Source organism: Alligator mississippiensis, chromosome 7 (genome assembly GCF_030867095.1).
Source record: "Alligator mississippiensis isolate rAllMis1 chromosome 7, rAllMis1, whole genome shotgun sequence".
Taxonomy (NCBI): Eukaryota; Metazoa; Chordata; order Crocodylia; family Alligatoridae; genus Alligator; species Alligator mississippiensis.
Genome location: NC_081830.1, coordinates 44172030 through 44192231, shown reverse-complemented (window position 1 = coordinate 44192231; position 20202 = coordinate 44172030). Strand labels below are relative to the sequence as shown.

Here is a 20202-nt window from a genome sequence, read left to right as displayed (position 1 = left end):
TCCTCAGTCTACATTTTCACTGACTGCCTGTCTTGTCTGCAGACCAGCCCAGCCTCTGGCTTCTTTACTAGTCATTCTATCCAGGCAGAGCACACACCAACTGCAGAAACTTCCTCAGCATGGGGAAGGGTTTTTAAACCCAAAAGCTTACTAAGAATGTTTTTTTCCCCAACTATTTAAGTCAGTCTAATAAAAGATATCAGATGCACCCTAAGAACCTTGTCTACCTGCAAAGGTATCTTTTGTAATGTGGGTAATGTAGGTGTAGAAAGTGATATAGGAGTTGTTGCACAAAGAAATAAAGTTGTCATGTCATTTCACACAGGTTATTGAATACCTTTCTGATGGTAAAGACTTTCTGTCTTTATGAAACCTATTTGAAATGGTGACTTAGAGGTGAAAGAAGTCACCAGCATCTCATCAGCTGCTCCTTGAATCATGCCATTTTCTTCCCAAGGTCACGCTCTTAAGTGTAACAATGTAGGAGTGCCAGGGCTAAGTCCAGGCTGTCTTCTCACTTGTTTTAAAAGGGCTTTAGATGTTGTTTGTATACCGCTGGTGAATTTAGCCTGATGCATTGTGTTGGGAATGTGAAAAAAAGACTTGGTAATATCTCAGCCCAAAAGATTTAAAGAAAAAATATCCTTCCCACATCTAGACATAAAGAGGCTATTATCCACTGGAGCCTCCAAGTAATGCAATGTCACTTCTGCCAAGCACTATCTCAGCAATTCTGTGACCAAATCATCCTAATCATTTCCAATTCCTCTTCACTTTTTCCCCCCCAGGTTCCCAAGCATAGTTTATTTTAAGCTCTTTAGGAAGTAAAACGTAACCCACACCTCTATACCTCTACCTCTAGCTCTACTAGTGGCTATGTTGTTGTTGGAGTGAATCCAAGTTCCCATCTCCTCAAGTCCCTCTTCTTGCATGTACTTCAGAGCTTCAGTGCCAAGAAGTCCTCTTGAGTGGTACTGAGGGTGTGTAGAACAAGAGTATAATTAGGTCACAGATTAGGTCAAATACTGAATAAAATTAGCTGTGCTTACTGGCAGTATTCATTTAAGACAGCAATTGGTGAGTCATTTTTCTAACATTCGACTTCCTTAAGTTAGGTAAAGCCTCCTACGCACAGCATGCTGTGGAAGTGTTTGCATCAGTTTCCATGTTGCCCTTTCTAGAACAATGGGCTCATGAAGTAAAGCAGTACTTAGGGAGAGAAAAGATGGCAGAATCTGGCCTTTCTTGAATATTTGCAAGAACACTTTGTCACAGACACCAATTTTTCCCTTCTCAAAATGGTAATTACCAACAGGAGACATGGATCTTTCTAGATGTTAAATGAAAGAGTTTAATCTGCCTCCAAGCTCTTTTGTTTGAGCTAGACTGTGCAACCCTTGTGCTCATGAATCACTCTGCTGATGATATCCATGGGGCCAGGAGTAAAATGCATTCCCATAGGGTAATTCTTCCATCAAAGCCTTTTAAATACAAATGCCAAGTGCTGAAAGAAAAGTAAGAGAGACCTTTATTTTTATGTCAAACACAACAGTAGCACAAGTGTTTGTCAACAAGAAAATCCACATTTTTCAGAGGCAAGCAGAATACAGGGGAAGTACTTCAACAACACTTCAATAAAGAAAATAGATTCCCAATTTACATTAGTCATGACACATATGAAATCCTTACCAGGAAACTCTCAATCTCACTGAGCAGATTCAGAAGATCGTCCATGGGAGATGCATACCTTGATAGGCAGAACTCACGATAATGTCAAAGAAGAAATAAAAGGCAAAAGAATTTAATTTATCCACTCTTGGAGGCTTTTTGTGAAGTCAGATGCTCTTTGAACAACTCCTAGAAACAAGCTGTAAAACATCCTCTGATTTCAATGGTGCAGAATCAATGTTCTTCTTACCAGAAGTTCAGTGAGCTGGCAAACAAACAAGACACCTCTATCTTCTTTTCTCCAGAAATGTGTCAGGTCGTCTTTCCAGATAAGTAGCATTTCAAATGATCTGTAATCTCTGTATTCTGTTCACTTTTAAAAAAACACTCCCTATCCTTCTCTGAATGATCTGGGATTTATTTGTGTAACACGTTCAGTCGCTCATCCTCTTCAGTGCTGTTATTTTTCATTTATGACTTAAATGATAAATCACACTCAGGGTAATCCCAACCATTTATGCAGTGAGATGCTTCATGTTTCATTTTCTTCACATAATAAAAGCAGCAGTCCACATGATGTCAGCGACAATACTCTAGGACTTTTAAACCTGAGACAGCCAGCTTCATCTATAAAAAAATGTGTGAAACTGCATATCTAATTTGTATGCACGGTTACTACAATTGGGTATGCCAGTCAGTTGTGCCTAACTAATAGGGTATTTAACTAGCTATATTTGCATCCAGATTCTCAGTTTGAATGAGGAATTATGTAAGTAGCAGGCTTATCTGGTTCTGAAAATCCAGGTTTAGCATTCACCATCTCACTTTGGATTCTGGGTGTTTCAAGTGGCATCACTCCATTCATCTCCATTGTACATTAATCCATGTATCCAGTGAGCCACTTTTGTTATAATCAGTTTTCATTATAATTTTGGATCTGTCTTCTAGTTACTGGCCTTCAGCTAGACTATGCAGCTTGCCCTGAAGTCCCAGAAAACATTTAGAGTTTTTCCACTGACCATTTTTCATCAGGGGTTGTTGAAGTGTGTCTTATCCCACTAACACAATTTACATTTCTAGAAATATAAATCTTGTGGATGACAACATTTTTAGTTTATTCTCTCTATAATAAACTATATAACAAACCAACTGTCAGGCATGTTTCCCTTCTGTAACATCAGTGATGTTATTTTAACTCACCTTAAAAGTTTTTGGTATAACGTGTATAAAAGCTTGAATATCATGCAAAATTTGTGTTGCAATATGGGATCCAAACTTTAATAATTCCAATATTTGAATGGCATCCCTGATGTTTTAAATTTGATAGAAAGAAGCTAAATTATCTTGTTCTACAGCGAAACATCCTCTGATATCAACAGAAACAGAAAAGATAGCAAATTATGCAAACATAATATGGAGCTTATGCATACCAATAAATATATTATATCGAAATGAAACATTTTGCTGATTTTTTTTTTCCCTTGGCAGTTCTTTAGTTTCTCAATATATTGATCGGTGAAAGAAAGTTGGTGGCTTCAGTTGTTTTCCTGTTTGGAAGAGAGATTCACATTTTCTCTGGTTCCACATTTTTCTGGGTGTTGCATCCATTTGGTAGTGAAAACAAAGCAGCAGTTTTATGAGAGAGAAAACTATCATTTAATGGAGAAGTCCTTGCAAGGAAAAATTAGGTAAACGCTTAGGATTCAGGTATGGAACATTTCTACGGTGGGTTGGGGGGGAGGGGGGGAGGATAGTGAGGGATCCTCATAGGGAGCACATACCCACATGAAGTGAACAGCTGAACATAGAGACCCTTAAAATCATGCTTCCTATTGCTCCTAATGTATCTTCAGTGTTGCAAGTTGCAGACCCTATAGTATGTTGTACTCATTTTCGACTAGCAAACGGTGTGTGGAGTGTTACATTTGCCTTTGGTAAGTCATTGACTTTGAAGCGTTGGACTTCTGCAACAGAGAAGTGGCCTCCTGAAATTCCTGACTTACAAAATAGTAACAAATGGCATCCAAGCAGCAGTTGGTGTTTGCTGTAAGTGAGGCCAGGTGTACAAAATTGTTAACGTTTGATCTTACAGAGCACACAGCGTTGGTGTAGTTCACTATAAACTGCACGATGTGCCCAGTATAAACAGGGAAAAAGCATGCCAAAAACACGATCATGTTTGCAGAAATAATGTAGATTGCTTTCTGGATTAACTTTTCTTCATGTGCAGTTGTATTCCTCTTCCTCACAAGTTTCTTAATGACTTGTACGGAACAAAAACTCAAGATTATTAATGGTATAAAAAACCCCAAAAGACAAGCGAGTAAAGTCTCTCGGGAGGGCTTCCCAGAAGGCTCAAAGCAAATTCCAGGTTGTTCTCGATTCTCCCATGCTTTAGTTATGCCAACAAGGCATATAATTAGTATCCAGAGACATGCAGAGATAGTAGCTGCCTTGAATGGAGACTTCAGTCCCTTTGCTTTTAGGGGGTATTTTACTGTAATGTATCGATCAATTGCCACGATAGTGATAATATAAATGCTCATTAATCGGTTTATAAAATATGCTGACTCTACAATCAAACACCATGTGTCCACTTGTTGTTGATTATAGCTGAAGACCATTTTGAAAGGCAAAGTAAAGAGCAGGCAGCCATCAGCCATGACTAAGTTGGTCATGTACACTCTGGTTTCTGTCCATCTGTTTATTTTGTAGCAGAATATCCACAAAGCCAATCCATTCAATGTAGTTCCAACAAAGAAAACTGGGATATAAACAAGGAGTTGAATGAGATGAAAACTGTTATGAACAGTGATGTTACAGCTGATGTTATGTTCTAGGTACATGATGGAGCCCAGTTCCTGCAAAAGTACATTTCAGATTAGAGATTTCAAATAGTGCAAAGTCATAGCAATTCATTTATTTTTAAGGCTTCTGGACTACACATAATAACCATACAGGAAATTATAATATGAGTCTTTGCCCTGAGGAGTTTAATATTAAAATTGGTATTTACAGTCTAAAAATTCATTGTTCTAATCATGCACTTAAATACGCACCTGTCTTTTCCCTATGCTTTCTTTCATGGTCTTTCATTAGTAGTAATATTGTGTATTTTTTATTATTTATTAATTTACATAGAGTACTCCCTAGAAGACCCAATCAGAGATTAGGGTCCTGTTTTGCTAAATAGCACATTCACACATTAACCTCCCCCTGCAAAAAAAAAAAACAACCCCAAACTTTTCTTTTTATGGGGTGGGACTTGGCCAGGATCATAACATTCCATTTTTTAATCAGATGTTTCAGTCTAAGCTATGAGTAGCTGGTTTCTGGACTGTCCTTGTCCCCCTGTGGACATACCAGTAGGACAGGACTATAATGAAATAAAAGCTCTGTTGTGATTTTCTAGTAAGGGAGCGGTGTTCACCCTAGAGCTGGGGGTAGTGGTTCTATACAAAAACCCCATGGTTGCCCAGGTGGCCAGGATAATCTCTACTGGGTGCATCTACATGGGACACTTTACTGCACAGTAAACTAATCTCCTGAGCAGTAAAGTGTCACTGTCTACACAGGTGGGCATTTTCTACTTAGTAAGCCTAATGAAAAATAATAGCTCATGTAGACATGTCCACTGAGTACAGTTTAAGGGCTCCACTCCTTATATACCTCATAGGTAGCCACTGTAGTGATATTTCCAGAGAATCCTAAAATAGCCTCAAGTCCTGAGAACCTCTTTTACCAGAGTCTCGCCAAACACAAAAATGGAGCATGCAAAACTCAACGCAGCCCAGCTTTGTGCTGTGTTCCACCACATATTGTGGATGCAGAAAAAATGCATGAACCTTTACCTAATCTTGTTTACAGCCTAAGAGAAGTAAACATGGATAATAATGAAAGCCCAACCAAAAGCAGGTTGACATGAAACCCAAAGCATTCCCTCTAAACATATAAAAAAGAACTCTTTGTGCATCATCAGAACACTGTTGCTGTATGATGCTGGCAAACTTAATCTTTCAGAATGAATAGGCTTCAAATAAAGAAGTATTTCTATTTATTCACATGTAGCTATTTCCCACTAGCCTGAAAAATGGGGAAAGTCCACTGCAGGACAAAGCTAGATTACAGGGATAGATAAAGAATAACGAGAGAGCATTACCTGCTTGCTTGCTATTCGTGCTATGTTTAAGACTCTGCAAGAAAGGTTCTAGTTCAATGAGGAGTTGACGCAAAATGTTGTTAGCCGTGATGTTTCTTTGAATGTTTTCCACTACTGTCATGTGGTTAGTAGTTTGCAAGGTTAATAACAGGAACACCAAAATCAAAGAACCACACTATTTTTAACACATCTATCTTTGACAGGTTTCTCTTTGTATGTTGAACTTTCTTCCTTCCCAGATGCTTCTATTTGTACTAACCTCAATATTTTAACTTTCATTATTTAACTCTAATTATACTTGAGTGCAGAGTGGAAATCTTCTACAAGATGAAACTAAAGAATAGATTGTAGTGTTGTAGTTACATTTTTGATGCAGTTACTCCACTCTTTTGCATTTTTCTCCTCCAGACAGCATATATGTATAGATTATTGCATACCCAGCCTTTAAGGACAGGTCATATTCAGTTGTGCATGTTTCAAACAAGATGTGAAAGGAAGAACACTTTGTGTTTTCACCACCCACAAAACCCAAGGAAGAACCAGAGCCAGTATGATTTATTGTTTGCAGGTGGTTTAGGGGCTTTTGATCTTTTAAAATTTGGTTTCAATCTGTGGTGCAATCAACTCAATTTTTCTAAATTCCCTGTAAACCTCTGAGATCATCTTTGGTCAGAGATGCCAAACCAGAGTATTCTGAAAATAAAATAACCCCCTGGAACCTGCAGCTGCCCTGTGAAATGGATGGTCCTGTCAAATTCACTGCTGCCAGAATGTCGAGTTCACTTAACAGATGAGGCTCTCAAATCTCTTCCTCCTGGGCAGGTCTATCATGCAGATTGTTTCTGAGCCACAGGCCCTCAAAGCCTTTCTTCTGAGGCTCTGACTGCTCTTGCTGACTGCTCTGGCTCCCAGTGAGATTACAAGGCTTCCAGACACCCTGCTGTGGAAATGATCGATTTAAGCCCCAGTTACAGCTGGGACTTCCCAGGGCTTCCAAGCTCCCAGCTTGATGGCAGAGAGTCTGGAAGTATAGGACTGGTTGGCTGTCCTGGTGGTGAAACGCCCTCCAGAGGAGGTGCAATTGCCTACCCCGGAAATCTTCAAGAGGAGACTGGACAGTCATCTTGCTGGGGTCACCTGACCCCAGTTGTCTTTCCTGCCTGGTGCAGGGGGCTGGACCTGACGATTTTCTGAGGTCCCTTCCAGCCTTATGATCTATGAATCTTGGCAGATCTGCCCCAAAGCTGTGGATGCCATGCCTCTAAGCTCTGGAGCCCTGAAAAGATCTGTCCAGTGGCCTGTCCTACCAGGGGGAACCCCCGGATTCTGGTGTCTGTGGCTCCAGGGCAGACCCACCAGACAGACTGTCAAAAGGCCACAGGTTCAGAATCCCTGACTGGGGCAGATCTGGCAGGGCTCAGAAATGTTTTGTTGAACCAAAGATGTTTCAAATGACAGTTTGCAGATTCTCATGAATCAGCATTTTCCAATTAAAATGAACTTTACCAGAGAATTTCCAGCTACATCTGTCTATTCATACATAGTCAAGTTAATGAAGAAGTGCCATATGTTTCATAGAAATCTGTTTTATATTGTGTTGGAAAATGAAACTGAACGTTTTGGGCGGTTTGGTTTAAAAAATAATCAAGTGCCTGTAATAATCTTTTTAGTTTTGAGAAACAAAATACCTCTTTTCTTACTGGTAAAAACTTTGACAAAATTGACGATTTTCTTACAGTTAGTTTGGTCTATAAGCCTTTTTGTCACTTAAAAAAAATATTCCAATGAATAAATGTGAACCCTTTGGTGAGTACCAGTCAGCCTGAGTCAGACTGTGGTCAGTGAACAATCAACAGCAAAGTGGGGACTCTCAGTAGAGCTTGGGTATGGCTGCTGTGAGCAGTAGCTCCAGTATTTCATAGATTTCATAGACATTAGGGCTGGAAGGGACCTCGGAAAATCATTGAGTCCAGCCCCCTGCTCAAAGGGGAGGAAGTCAGCAGGGATCCTAGGATCCCAGCAAGATAGACATCCAAATGTCTCTTGAAGTCATTCAAGGCAGGTGCTTGAACTACCTCCGGCAGCAGTCTATTCCAAACCTTGCGGGCTCCGACAGTAAAGAAGTTCTTCCTTATGTCTAGCCTGAAACAGTCACAGAGGAATTTGTGACCATTTGATCTTGTCATCCTTTGGGGCGCTCTGGTGAACAGACGTTCCCCCAGATCCTGATGAGCACCCCTGATAAACTTATAGGTGGCCACCAGATCACCCCTGAGCCTGCGCTTTTCTAGGCCCATGGCTCTCAGCCTCTCATCAAAAGGTCAGTTTTCCTGACCTCTTATCATGCACATAGATTCATAGATTCATAGATGTTAGGGTCGGAAGGGACCTCAATAGATCATCAAGTCCGACCCCCTGCAGAAGCAGGAAAGAGTGCTGGGTCTAGATGACCCCAGCTAGATACTCGTCTAACCTCCTCTTGAAGACCCCCAGGGTAGGGGAGAGCACCACCTCTCTTGGGAGCCCGTTCCAGACCTTGGCCACTCGAACTGTGAAGAAGTTCTTCCTAATGTCCAGTCTAAATCTGTTCTCTGCTAGCTTGTGGCCATTGTTTCTTGTAACCCCCGGGGGCGCCTTGGTGAATAAATCCTCACCAATTCCCTTCTGTGCCCCCGTGATGAACTTATAGGCGGCCACAAGGTCGCCTCTCAACCTTCTCTTGCGAAGGCTGAAAAGGTCCAGTTTCTCTAGTCTCTCCTCGTAGGGCTTGGTCTGCAGGCCCTTGACCATACGAGTTGCCCTTCTCTGTACCCTCTCCAGGTTATCCGCATCCTTCTTGAAGTGTGGTGCCCAGAATTGCACGCAGTACTCCAACTGCGGTCTGACCAACGCCCTATAGAGGGGAAGTATCACCTCCCTGGACCTATTTGTCATGCATCTGCTGATGCACGATAAAGTGCCATTGGCTTTGCTGATGGCTTCGTCACACTGCCGGCTCATGTTCATCTTGGAGTCCACTAGGACTCCAAGATCCCTTTCCACCACTGTGCCACCCAGCAGGTCATTCCCTAGGCTGTAGGTGTGCTGGACATTTTTCCTCCCTAGGTGCAGCACTTTGCATTTCTCCTTGTTGAACTGCATCCTGTTGTTTTCTGCCCACTTGTGCAACCTATCCAGGTCTGCCTGCAGCTGTTCCCTGCCCTCCGGCGTGTCCACATCTCCCCATAGCTTTGTGTCATCTGCAAACTTGGACAGAGTACATTTGACTCCCTCGTCCAAGTCGCTGATGAAGACATTAAAGAGTATCGGTCCAAGGACCGAGCCCTGCGGGACCCCACTGCCCACACCCTTCCAGGTCGAGACCGACCCATCCACCACGACTCTTTGGGTGCGACCCTCTAGCCAATTCGCCACCCACCGGACTGTGCAGTCATCCACATCACAGCCTCTTAACTTGTTCACCAGTATGGGGTGGGATACCGTATCGAAGGCCTTCCTGAAGTCTAAGTATACAACATCCACCCCTCCTCCTGTGTCCAGGCGTTTCGTAACCTGGTCATAGAAAGAGACTAGGTTGGTCAGGCACGATCTGCCCACCACAAACCTGTGCTGGTTTCCCCTCAGCATAATTTGCCCTGCCGGGCTCTCACAAATGTGAGCCTTGATAATTTTTTCAAAGACTTTACCAAGGATGGAGGTGAGACTGACTGGCCTATAGTTGCCCGGGTCCTCCTTCCTCCCCTTTTTGAAAATGGGGACCACGTTAGCCCTTTTCCAGTCTTCTGGGACTTGGCCCGTGCGGCACGAGCATTCGAATATTTCCGCCAGTGGCTCTGCAATGATGTCGGCCAGTGCCTTCAGCACCCTCGGATGGAGCCCATCCAGGCCTGCCGACTTAAAGGCATCCAGTTCTTCCAAGTGACTCTGCACCACCTCAGGATCTATGTATGGAAGTCTGGAGCCTTGCTGCTGCCTCTCTACAACCCCAGCGAGAGACTTGGCTCTCCTCTGGACTCTCCCAAGCTTCTTCATGTCCTTTTTGAATTGTGGGGCCCAAAACTGGACGCAGTACTCCAGCTGTGACCTCACCAAGGCCGAGTACAACGGGAGAATGATGTCCTGGGATTTGCTTGAGAAGTATCTATGGATGCAAGCCAGCATTTTGCTTGCTTTACTAGCTGCAGCATCACATTGAGGCTTATGTTCATCTTGTGGTCAATCATGACCCCCAAATCCCTTTCATCTGAAGTGCTAGCCAGTATAGTACTGCCAAGCCTATAAGCATGATGCAGGTTTTTCCTCCCAAGGTGGAGAACCTTGCATTTTTTGGTGTTAAACATCATCAGGTTCTCATCTGCCCATTTGCTGAGCCTGTCAAGGTCAGCCTGGATTGCTTCCCTGTCCTCAGGTGTGGATGCTTTACCTTACAGTTTGGTATCATTGGTGAACTTGGTCAGTCCACTTCTGACTCCAATGTCCACATCATTAATGAAGATGTTGAAAAATATAGGTCCAAGGACAGAGCCTTGGGGGACCCCACTGGTCACAGGGCACCATGATGATTGACTTCTGTCAACCACCACCCTCTGGGTCTGACCACGGAGCCAATTCCCCAGCCAGCGGACCGTGGTGGACCCAAGGCTACAGTTGGCCAGTTTTGCCAAGAGGTGATCATGGGATACCAGATCGAAGGCTTTTAAGAAGTCAAGATATATGACATCAATCTCCTCTCCCTTGTCCAGGTGATAGGTCACCTGGTCATACAAGGAAATAAGATTGGTCAAGCAAGACCTACCCACAACAAACTTGTGCTGGCTAGCCCTCAGGATGTTGCCGTTGTCCAGTCTGTTAAGAATGGCCTCTTTAATAATCTTTTCTAAGACCTTGCCCAGGATAGAGGTCAGGCTGATAAGCCTGTAGTTTGCCGGATCCACTTTCCTCCCTTTCTTGAAGATAGGCACCACATTGGCCTTCTTCCAAACTTCAGGTACTTCACCAGGGCGCCAGGAGTTCTCGAAGATCCATGCCAGGGGCTGGGCTATGATGCTAGCCAGCTCCTTGAGTGCCCTGGGGTGTAAGCTGTCAGGGGCAGCTGACTTGAAGGTATCCAGCCTCTCAAGATGTTCCTTCACAAGGTCAGTGTTGATGGAGGGTAAGGAATCACCCTTACCCAGGCCTTCCTGTCCTGTAATGGACAGGGTGAAATGGGCAGTTCTCTTGGGACTGGTGAAAGACCGACGCAAAGTACCCATTTAGCAAGGTGGCTTTTTCATGGGTGTCGGTTATCAGTCATCCCATCTGGTTTAGCAGGGGTCCAATACTGCCCTTGCTTTTCCCCTGGCTCCCCAAATATCTAAAAAAGGACTTTTTATTATCCTTGACACTTGTAGCCCGTTGGAGTTCAGTTGCAACTTTGGCTTTCCTGGTTTGGTCTCTACAGGTCCGGACCAGTGCAGAATATTCCTCCTTGGAGGTGGATCCTATCCTCTATCCTTTGTAGGCCTTTCTTTTTAGATGCAGGAGGTCTGCTACTTCCCTGGAGAGCCAAGGGGGATGCTGTGCCCTTTTGCTTCCTTTCTTCCAAGATGGGATAGACTTTGCTTGTGCATCAAGGATCGCTCCCTTGAGGAGCAACCACTCATCCTGAACTCCCCTCCCCTTTGGGCTGAGGCCCTTTAGGGCCTCGCTGACAAGCCTCCTGACCTTGTCAAAGTCAGCTTTCTTGAAGTTGAGGACTTCTATATTGCTGACTGACTTGCCAGCTTCATGACGGATGGTGAAGGTGATCAGCTCATGGTCACTGTCACCCAGCTTCCCTTCTATCATTAGGTCACTGATAAAGTCATCCCCCATTGCCAGTACCAGATTGAGAAGTACTTTACCTCTCATTGGCCAGTAGACTTCTTGCATCAGATAGAAGTCATCCACTCACATGAGAAAACTTTGTGACCATTCGGATTTGGCCGACTGCTCTTCCCACGAGATGGTCGGGTAGTTAAAGTCTCCCGTGGCAAAGTGGGGCTCCCCGCCTAGCCACAGTGCTAGTTTCCCCACTTGCCTTTGGGCAGGCCCCCCGCCCCCCTGACTCTGTTTTCCTTCAGGTTTTTCCATGGATGCAACCTTTTTTTCTCCTACCAAAATACTGCTTAATAATTCCACCAACACATGGTTTCACCTTAAATTAAAGTATTCTTTATTTCTTTGAAAAATGTCTTTTGGCAGCCTGTTTTATGTTGGGGGGAGAAGTGACACCAGTCTCATCACAAACTGTTGTGACCCCTTGCCAGCCATTGTGACATTGTAAACCAGAATGTCATACATGGTTATAAAGAGGGTGCCTGGATAATGATGTGGAGATTTGCATCAATTACTAATGCTAACCATTTTGAATAATCTTATGAAAGGTAGAAGCTGTCTCCAGGAGTGTTTTTCTTGTAGATGCAGAAACTTGGGGGACTGATGTCTGACTGGCCTTCAGAAGTGGATGCTGATATGTTCTTGTTTTAGATTATTGTGCTTAAAGAGGTAAAATCAACTTCATACACAGCCACTTTAGGCAGGGACATAGGACCTGACCTCCTGATTAGACTGCTGCAATAACTAAGGAGTAATTTGCAGATGATTGCCCCCACTCCCACAACAGGGGAATTGTGGAAGGGATGCTCCCTAATTGTGGAAGGCATGTTCCCTTCTAATAGTCCACCCATTCCTCATGTCTGCACACTTGTGAAGCAGGTTGGGGTTCAGGAAGGGTTCCCATGCCTTCATTTATTCACTCAGTCAGCCTTTTACTCAGCTTCATTTCAACATGTAAATATTCAAGACCCAACATTTCATAGAATTTCCTGGTTTCATATGTCTTCCTTTTCTACTGCTAAATAGCCACCAACCATTGGTTATGAGCCAGATACTAGCAAGTTCATTCACATGGAATAACATCTCAGCTTACTTTATAGCTGGTTAGGCTTCAGTGGTACAACTCATGGAGTTAAGGTTTCATTGAATGTGAGGACAGGTATTGAACTCCAGTAATTTATCATCATAGTCCATTATTCTCACCAAATAAAGCACACACACTCTTTTATAATGTTTCTCATATAACTTTTCATGAGACATTTTTATTGCCATTATAACATGTTATGTATCAAAATCAGAACATCTACTCAGAATCTCTGTTATATGCTAAGAATGAGTAGTTGTGATGTTTCTTGTATACTATTTGATGGATGAGATAACATGTAGCAGTATATAGTTAAATGTATATTTTCATGGACGTTCTATAATCTAACGTCCTCTTAATCATTTATGCATTAAAAGTAATTTGTTTCCTGTTCTTTGTATTCAGAATGGAAATGCAAAAATATGATAGATGACAGAAATATTGAAAAATCATTAATTTACCATTCACAAGAAAGTAACATTTTTTACAAGTATTTTCATGTCTAACTTGAATGCGGGAAAGAGGGGTGTTTGCATCCTAGAAACTCTTGTTACTCAAGCATATTTTTATGAAGCAGAGCTTGGCAGTTTGACATGTCTCTACATGCAGCAAGTTTAGGGTCTGGAGACATGCAGATTACATTCTTGTAAATGAGTTCAGTTTTGCACAGCAGTGGGAATACCAGCAGGATCTGGAGTGGACATGACGGTCTGTTAAGGTAGCTGCAGGAAGTAAGTTGCTATTGCATCACCTCACCAGGATGTGATGGAGCAGGTGAAAGCTTATTTGCCTTTGTTACCTGACAATTTGGGAGCTAAGGAGGAGGTGGGACACCTTCCAAATTTTACTAAGACACAGCACACCTGTCCAGTTCGATTCAAGTGGCAATTTTATTGTAAGTGTACTTCTAACTACAATGGATAGATTAAGGTATTCTGAATTCAATAGCAACTTCTAACCACATAGAACAGTCTTGAGTCCTGTCAGGGGTCATCCGTTCAGATGGCTGGTCCTCGATGGATTCACCCAGGAAGTGCAGGAGCCTAGTAACAGTCAGATGGTCATTGGCTTCCAAAGACCTAGTTTCTTGTGACTTTTAAAATATTTTCTGTAACTGGGGCCCCTGAACTATCTGCTGCTCAGGAACAACTGCTCATGGGATACTTGCATGATCCATATGTGCTCAGGAATATGGTGTTAATAGAATGCACCAACACTGAGTCACATGAGGTGCACAGTGGTTTTTGCATATATTGCTTGTTTTGCTTCAAATTGTCCTCTGTCCATAGGTAAAACATCTGCCTTTTATTATTTCCTATTTTGAGCTGATAATCCTTGAAGGATTTCTGCCATTTGTTTGGCAGTTGCTGCCCTGCCTGTCCTTGAAGGTAAACTGAAACCTGTTTTTATATACATATAAAACACACATATATACACACACACTGCAAAACAATGTTCTTTTTTTGTTTTAGGCCCACACCTTGAGTAAAAAGTTGTTTGGGGTAAACGGTGGGGCTGATCATTATCCTAGGATAGGTTTACCCATGATTTTGACAGTGAAATTCTGCAGTGGATGTGAGTAAGTAAATCAGTGCAGGGGGCTTATTTTTTTCTATTGAAAATCTGATGCAATCTTTACAAATACCCAGATGGGGTAGATGGAATGCACACATTGAGCAATAATACCAGATAGTAGCTCACAGATTTGGAAGTTGATATCTGATACCATACAAAAGAGAACAATGTTGTCTATCTGCTTTTTTTGTTTCTTATCCCAATAAAAGTTTTGTTCACACCAGTTTGAAGGTGTAATATGTCCAGGCGGTTGTATGGTGCAACTATTTTAGAGTAGCATTTATTGTGGGTCTAATATGATGTCTTGCCCTTGAACTGTCCTTGACCTCAGCAGTGTGAAACAGAGGAATAAGGAAGCACCTTGAAGTTCTTTGGTTACAAAGTAACAGCAAATGACATCCAAGCAGTAGTTTGTGGTTGCTAGAAGTGAGGTCAGGTGCACAAAAGTGTTGACATGTGTCACAACCCAAAGTTGTGGTTTTTTGTTTGTGTGTGCTTCGGCACTGCTAAATTATTTTCCCGCCGATTGTAGCTTTCTTTGCACGATAGAGTTCTCTGCTGCGGGAGAAAACTCTGGTGCAATGGGGATTTCCCGCCAAATTACAGCTTCTTTGCAGGGTGCATTTCTTTGCATACTAGTGATGCACGTTGCAAAGGAGTTCCCGCCATTTGTATTTGGATTCACGCCACATTATTGGCCAGTTCCAAATGTAGGCACACGTGGCGGCTAGCTATTGGCTTGCTAGCCGTACAAAAGGCTTGAGTGGTTTCTGCCCAAGTTGGAGGACTCCACGAACATCAGGAGAGAGAGAGAGAAAATTGGGGAGATCTGTGTGAAGATCTCCAAGCGCTGCGGACCCTTGCGGACCCAACACGCCTCTCTTAAGCAGGCAATAGAGGCTTAATAAAAGAACCCACGGAGCTTTCGCTTCTAGCCTCTCCCCGTCGCCGAGCGCAATCCAAGACGTATCCCTTTCCTGTAAACCCAATTTTCGAACCCACGGAGCCTAAACAACTCTGGGGGCCCAGGGAACCGAACCGAACCCGCGGAGCCTAAACAACTCCGTGGCAGCAACTGAATTTGTCGTAGTCCTCTAGCGAGGATTTAAGCGGAGCTGTGCCTGGAAACCTGTCCAGCCTACACCAATACCATCTTTGGGTGTAAGTAAATAATCTTTTCAATCAACCACTGCGCGTTTGTGACTAATTCTAGCTCACCACCGGTTTTCTCTGACCCCACGTGCCCAGGCTGCTGGCCACAGCCCGCGTGCGCAAAGGCGGGCCGCGGATCGCCCCCCCCCCCCCCGACTCGCACTTGGCAGCGGGATCGGGGCCCGGCCCGCACAACATGTTGTATTGATGAACAACTGGCATTGGTTGTGTCCATTATAAATTTGACAACATACCCAGTATTAACAGGCAAAAAACATATGATAAACATGATCAGATTTACAGAAACAATATAGGTAGCTTTCTGGCTTAACTTTTCATCACATGACTCTGTTCTTTCTTTTCATGAATTTCTTAATGATCTATATGAAACAAATCTCATAATGATTAATGATGTAAAAAAAAACCCCTTGGGAGCAAAGTTTCTTGGAGAAGATATATAGAGCCCTTCTGAAAGCAAAATACTTGACATTGATTTTGGTATTCCACAAGCAAACCTGTATAAATATGACCTATTGTTAATATCCAAAGACACCTACAGAGCAGACATTAAAAGGGATGCAAGTATTTTGCTCTCAAGGCATATTTGATCGCAATATATCTGTCAACTGCTACAAGGGTGACAGTACAAATGCTTACAGATCTATTGCTAAAATAAAGGTTTTCTAATATGAAGCACAGTGTGCCTTTTGTCCTTTCTGCTCTTTGGAAAAACATTTTGAATGGCAGTGTGAAGAGCAGACAGCATGATTAAATTGGTCACGTACACTCTGGCTTCTGTCCATTTGTTTTGCTTGCAGTGGAACGCCCCAAAAGCCAGAGCATTAAATTCAACTTCAAGAAGGAAAACAGGAATGTAAACTTTGGTCAGCTAGCCATGTCAAACCATTTAATTCATTTTCATATAATTGCTGCTGTTTTTTGTTGAATTCTCCATCAGAGGGTGCTGTTACTAGAAAAAAAAAACCCCAAACAAACATAATAGAACATGATACAATTGTGTATTTAGACTGTAAGTCACAATTGTCATTTATATTTGCAGGTCACCTAACACCAAAAGACCAGAAAGCCAAACAGAAGTATGTATTGTGTAAATATCAGAAAACTAGCTATTCTTCCTGGGCTATCCAAAAGACTGACTCCGTATGATTACATTTGATTTAAATTAGTAACTGGCTTTGTTTAGGTTCTGATTTGGCAAGACCTCATCCATCAGGCTTTGGCTTTGGGCCTTGCAGTATTGCTTCAGGTTCATGATTTACTGCATTTTAATAACAATCATACTGAAAGCCACAGTATTGCTGAAGTCCCAAAAATTGGGACCTCTTTGTGGTAGGCACCCTTCAGAGACATACCTGATAGAGTTTGTGCCCTGGGACACCAGAATGCAAGTGTGTAGGAGAGGGAGTGGCACAAGCCTTTGGCAGTGCAGGGTGGAGCAGGGGCAGGATACTGCTGTGAGAGATAGGTCACCGCCAAAAGCCAAGTTAACCCTTTCCTGGCCCTGTAACCACCACCTGGTGAGTGATGATGTAAAGCCTTGAATTCAGAGATGGCTGCAGGGCCCAGGAAGGGTTAACCTGGCTTCTGGCAGTGACACCTAACACCTCCTCTTGCAGCAGCATCCTGCCCTGCACTCAGTTCCACAAATTCAGTCTCAAGCCCCTCTACCTCCACTGCATTGCCTTCCTGTACTGAACACCTAGACTTGCATGTTACACGTAGCAGCTGTTCTGTTTCTTTTGGCATGCATGCTATGGATTGGCCACCCCTGCATTAAAATATAAACCAGGGTCTGTGAATGACAAGGTTAAAAAAAAAATAGTAAAAAAAATGGTTTGCAGTATTGCATGAGGAATAGAATGAATAAGAAGAAACCCCAAAACCAGTTATGTCAGTTACCAGGTGCAGATCTGATTTCCTGTTCAGATATAAATTAGCAATTAGAAAATGCATCTGGCAACATTATTTGCATGCAGCATAGCAAAGTGCCAGGGCTTCTAGTGATAAAAGTATAATGGAAACATAAGCAGCAATGCAGTGGGCAAATGTAACCCCAAATCTTTGCCACTCGTGTTTAACAATGAAAAAGAAGACTAATATTGGAACAGAGATATGACCAAGAACAGGAAATCAACCAGAAAACTGTTGCAGAAATAAGCATGTAATTTTTAAAATTTTTCAAATATGGAAGCTCAGGTCCTCCAAAAACAGGCTAAGTCAATGAATCAGATTTACTCTGTTGCGATCACATTAATTCTTCTGCAAATTGAATTGAGGAGCTGTAATGATTAGGTAAAAGCAAAACACAAATGGATACAAGGAAAAAAATAGAAACATTCCCTTCTAGTTTTCCATCACTTAATAATGAAGATATTATTGCAAGGCCTTGTTTAAATGGATGTTATCCAATGGTAAGGCTGCAAACCCAGTCACTAGCTTTTCTGTAGTATCCAAAGCTCAAGAAGATAACAACCCAAGATGTGCTTTTTCAAACAAACATCCTCTTCTGTGTCAGACAGTTTTTCACAACTGGTAAATGTATTTCCTGCTCAGTGGTTGCTAGTTTTCTGATGTTTTCATAAGCCAATCTTACTCTGGTACCTGCTTTTCCACAGGGAGGAAGCTAACACTTGAGTTTAAGAATCATGAAGCAAAAGAAAAGATAGAGAGTGCAAACATGTAGCCTCAAACCTGGTCTTGATTTTTCAATTACACAGTTGTATATACTTCTTACATTTACAGCTTTCACAGGCATGCCAGCCCAGAGTGATCATTGTGACCAATTGAGTCCTAATGGATGAACAGAATTACTACAGAGGTAGTCTGCCCTGCTTCCTCCTATTCCTTCGGGTGAGTAGCAACTTACGGTGGCCTAGACCAACGACAAATTACATTTTCCCATACATGGGCAGATTTGAAAAGGGGGGTACATGTGATGAGGTGCATCATGACATGTAACACAACACATTTTTCCCCAGTTAAAAAGTAACTAGAAGCATTATATATACACTAGAAGCCTAAGGCTATATTATTCAGTTTATGATCAAAGCAAAAACAAGTATAACTCTATTGGAATGTGTATTCATTTGCTATATTATATATTAAGAATAAAAGAAGCAACAAACTAGGCAAAAAATAAAGATGTTTTCCCTTACTTCTGTGGTCACTAGAATGAAATGCAAATCTCTTATTCAGAAAACAAAATTAGTCTTTTTGAGCATCTTGACAGTGCATTCAACAGTTCATTGAGTTATTTTTATCACCTGAGTTAATGTTTCCATACCTAAGTTAATGTTTTTAGCTAGATCTACAAACAGTCTGGAGGGGTGTGGAATAAGGGGAGAGAGAGAGAGTAGCTAACAGACAGCAAAACTTGCAGAAGAAGAATATGCAACAGGCAAGGATGTTTGTGGGTGATATTATCTATTAACTTCATGTTAGGCTAATAACAAGAATCACCCACAAAAACGCCACAAAAATACTTCCTGCTCACACATTTTCTGGACCATCATGACTACAACATCACTCCAAAAGCAAAGATAGTTAGTAGAACATCAAAACAATTAAAAAGGAGAGAGGGTCACATAGGTGGAGTGGAGACAGATTATCAGGAATCAGGTAGGTTATAAGGAGCCATGAAGTCAGCTGACTCCCTCAGTACTGCTTGAATCCCCATATAGCAATGGAGGCTGTATTAATTCAACACAAGGAGTAATCTACCCTAGCTTTTACTCTAGTAAGGAGTGGGCATGCAACCAAGCTAGCTGCCTGCCATAGGCATTATGGGTGTTTATAGACAAGCTCTGGGAGATGCGTGCATGTGTGTGTGTGTAGGGGGGTGCTTTAATTAGCGAGCTATGCTAATTAAAAGCATCTGAGAGTCACATGTATCAGCGGCCCCCTAGTTGAAAAATGCCGGTGGGGCACTTTGAACTAAAACTCATCAAACCAGCTTGAGTTCAAAGTGCCCCACTGCCATTTTCCAGTGCAGGGACACTGATACATGTGACACTGGCAGCTGTTGGAATGCATTAATTTCTGCACTCTAGCAGACTCAATTAATCAAGTCTGCTCTGATGCTCTGGATTTACAGCATGTCAGAGCAGCCTCGCTGCAAGTCTGTAGGAGCCCTGTTATAGCACCTATCAACTAGGTGGTGAAGAAACTGATGTGTGTTGAAAAATGGCTACCCCAGGTGGAAATTGGGGTGGACACAAGCACCTTTGTAACTTATACTTGTGTATAGTTACTTATCATTGTCAAAGCGGTAACATTATCACAGAGTGGAGTGACTTACAAGTGTGTAAGGCTGTGCATTGTGTTTGCTCTATTTTTACTGCTCTGTAGTAGAGAGGCTGTGTTTACTACTACTTTAATACAAAGAACAGAGTAGCTATTATATTTTTAGCCCCAACTTTCCACAGGTAGGGAGCTCATATTTGAGTTTTAAAAACATTAAGCTGACATTAAGTGCTGACATGCAGCTGCAAATGCTTTCTTGCTTTTGCAGTTATCTGGTGCTCTGCCCAAGCTAATTAACTCTGCTGTTACTCTAAGGCACTGTATTGCAGTACCCTTTTATCAAGAGCTCGACCATCTTTTCCAACAGGAAGCACACACTCAAGATGAAAATGTGATCATATACAATGAAATATAGATTTGGCTTCCCTAATAACATGAGTGGCTA

The 20202-nt window shown here is 42.4% G+C and overlaps 1 protein-coding gene across 1 annotated transcript; it reads right to left on the bottom strand.

Moving 5' to 3' along the window:
• Window positions 1–1544: 1544 nt before the first annotated feature.
• LOC106738135 (G-protein coupled receptor 35-like) lies at window positions 1545–4514 on the bottom strand. Its single transcript, XM_059731857.1, has one exon. The coding sequence runs from the start codon at window positions 4512–4514 to the stop codon at window positions 3588–3590; it is 927 nt and encodes a 308-aa protein (XP_059587840.1). The 3' UTR covers window positions 1545–3587.
• Window positions 4515–20202: the final 15688 nt, after the last annotated feature.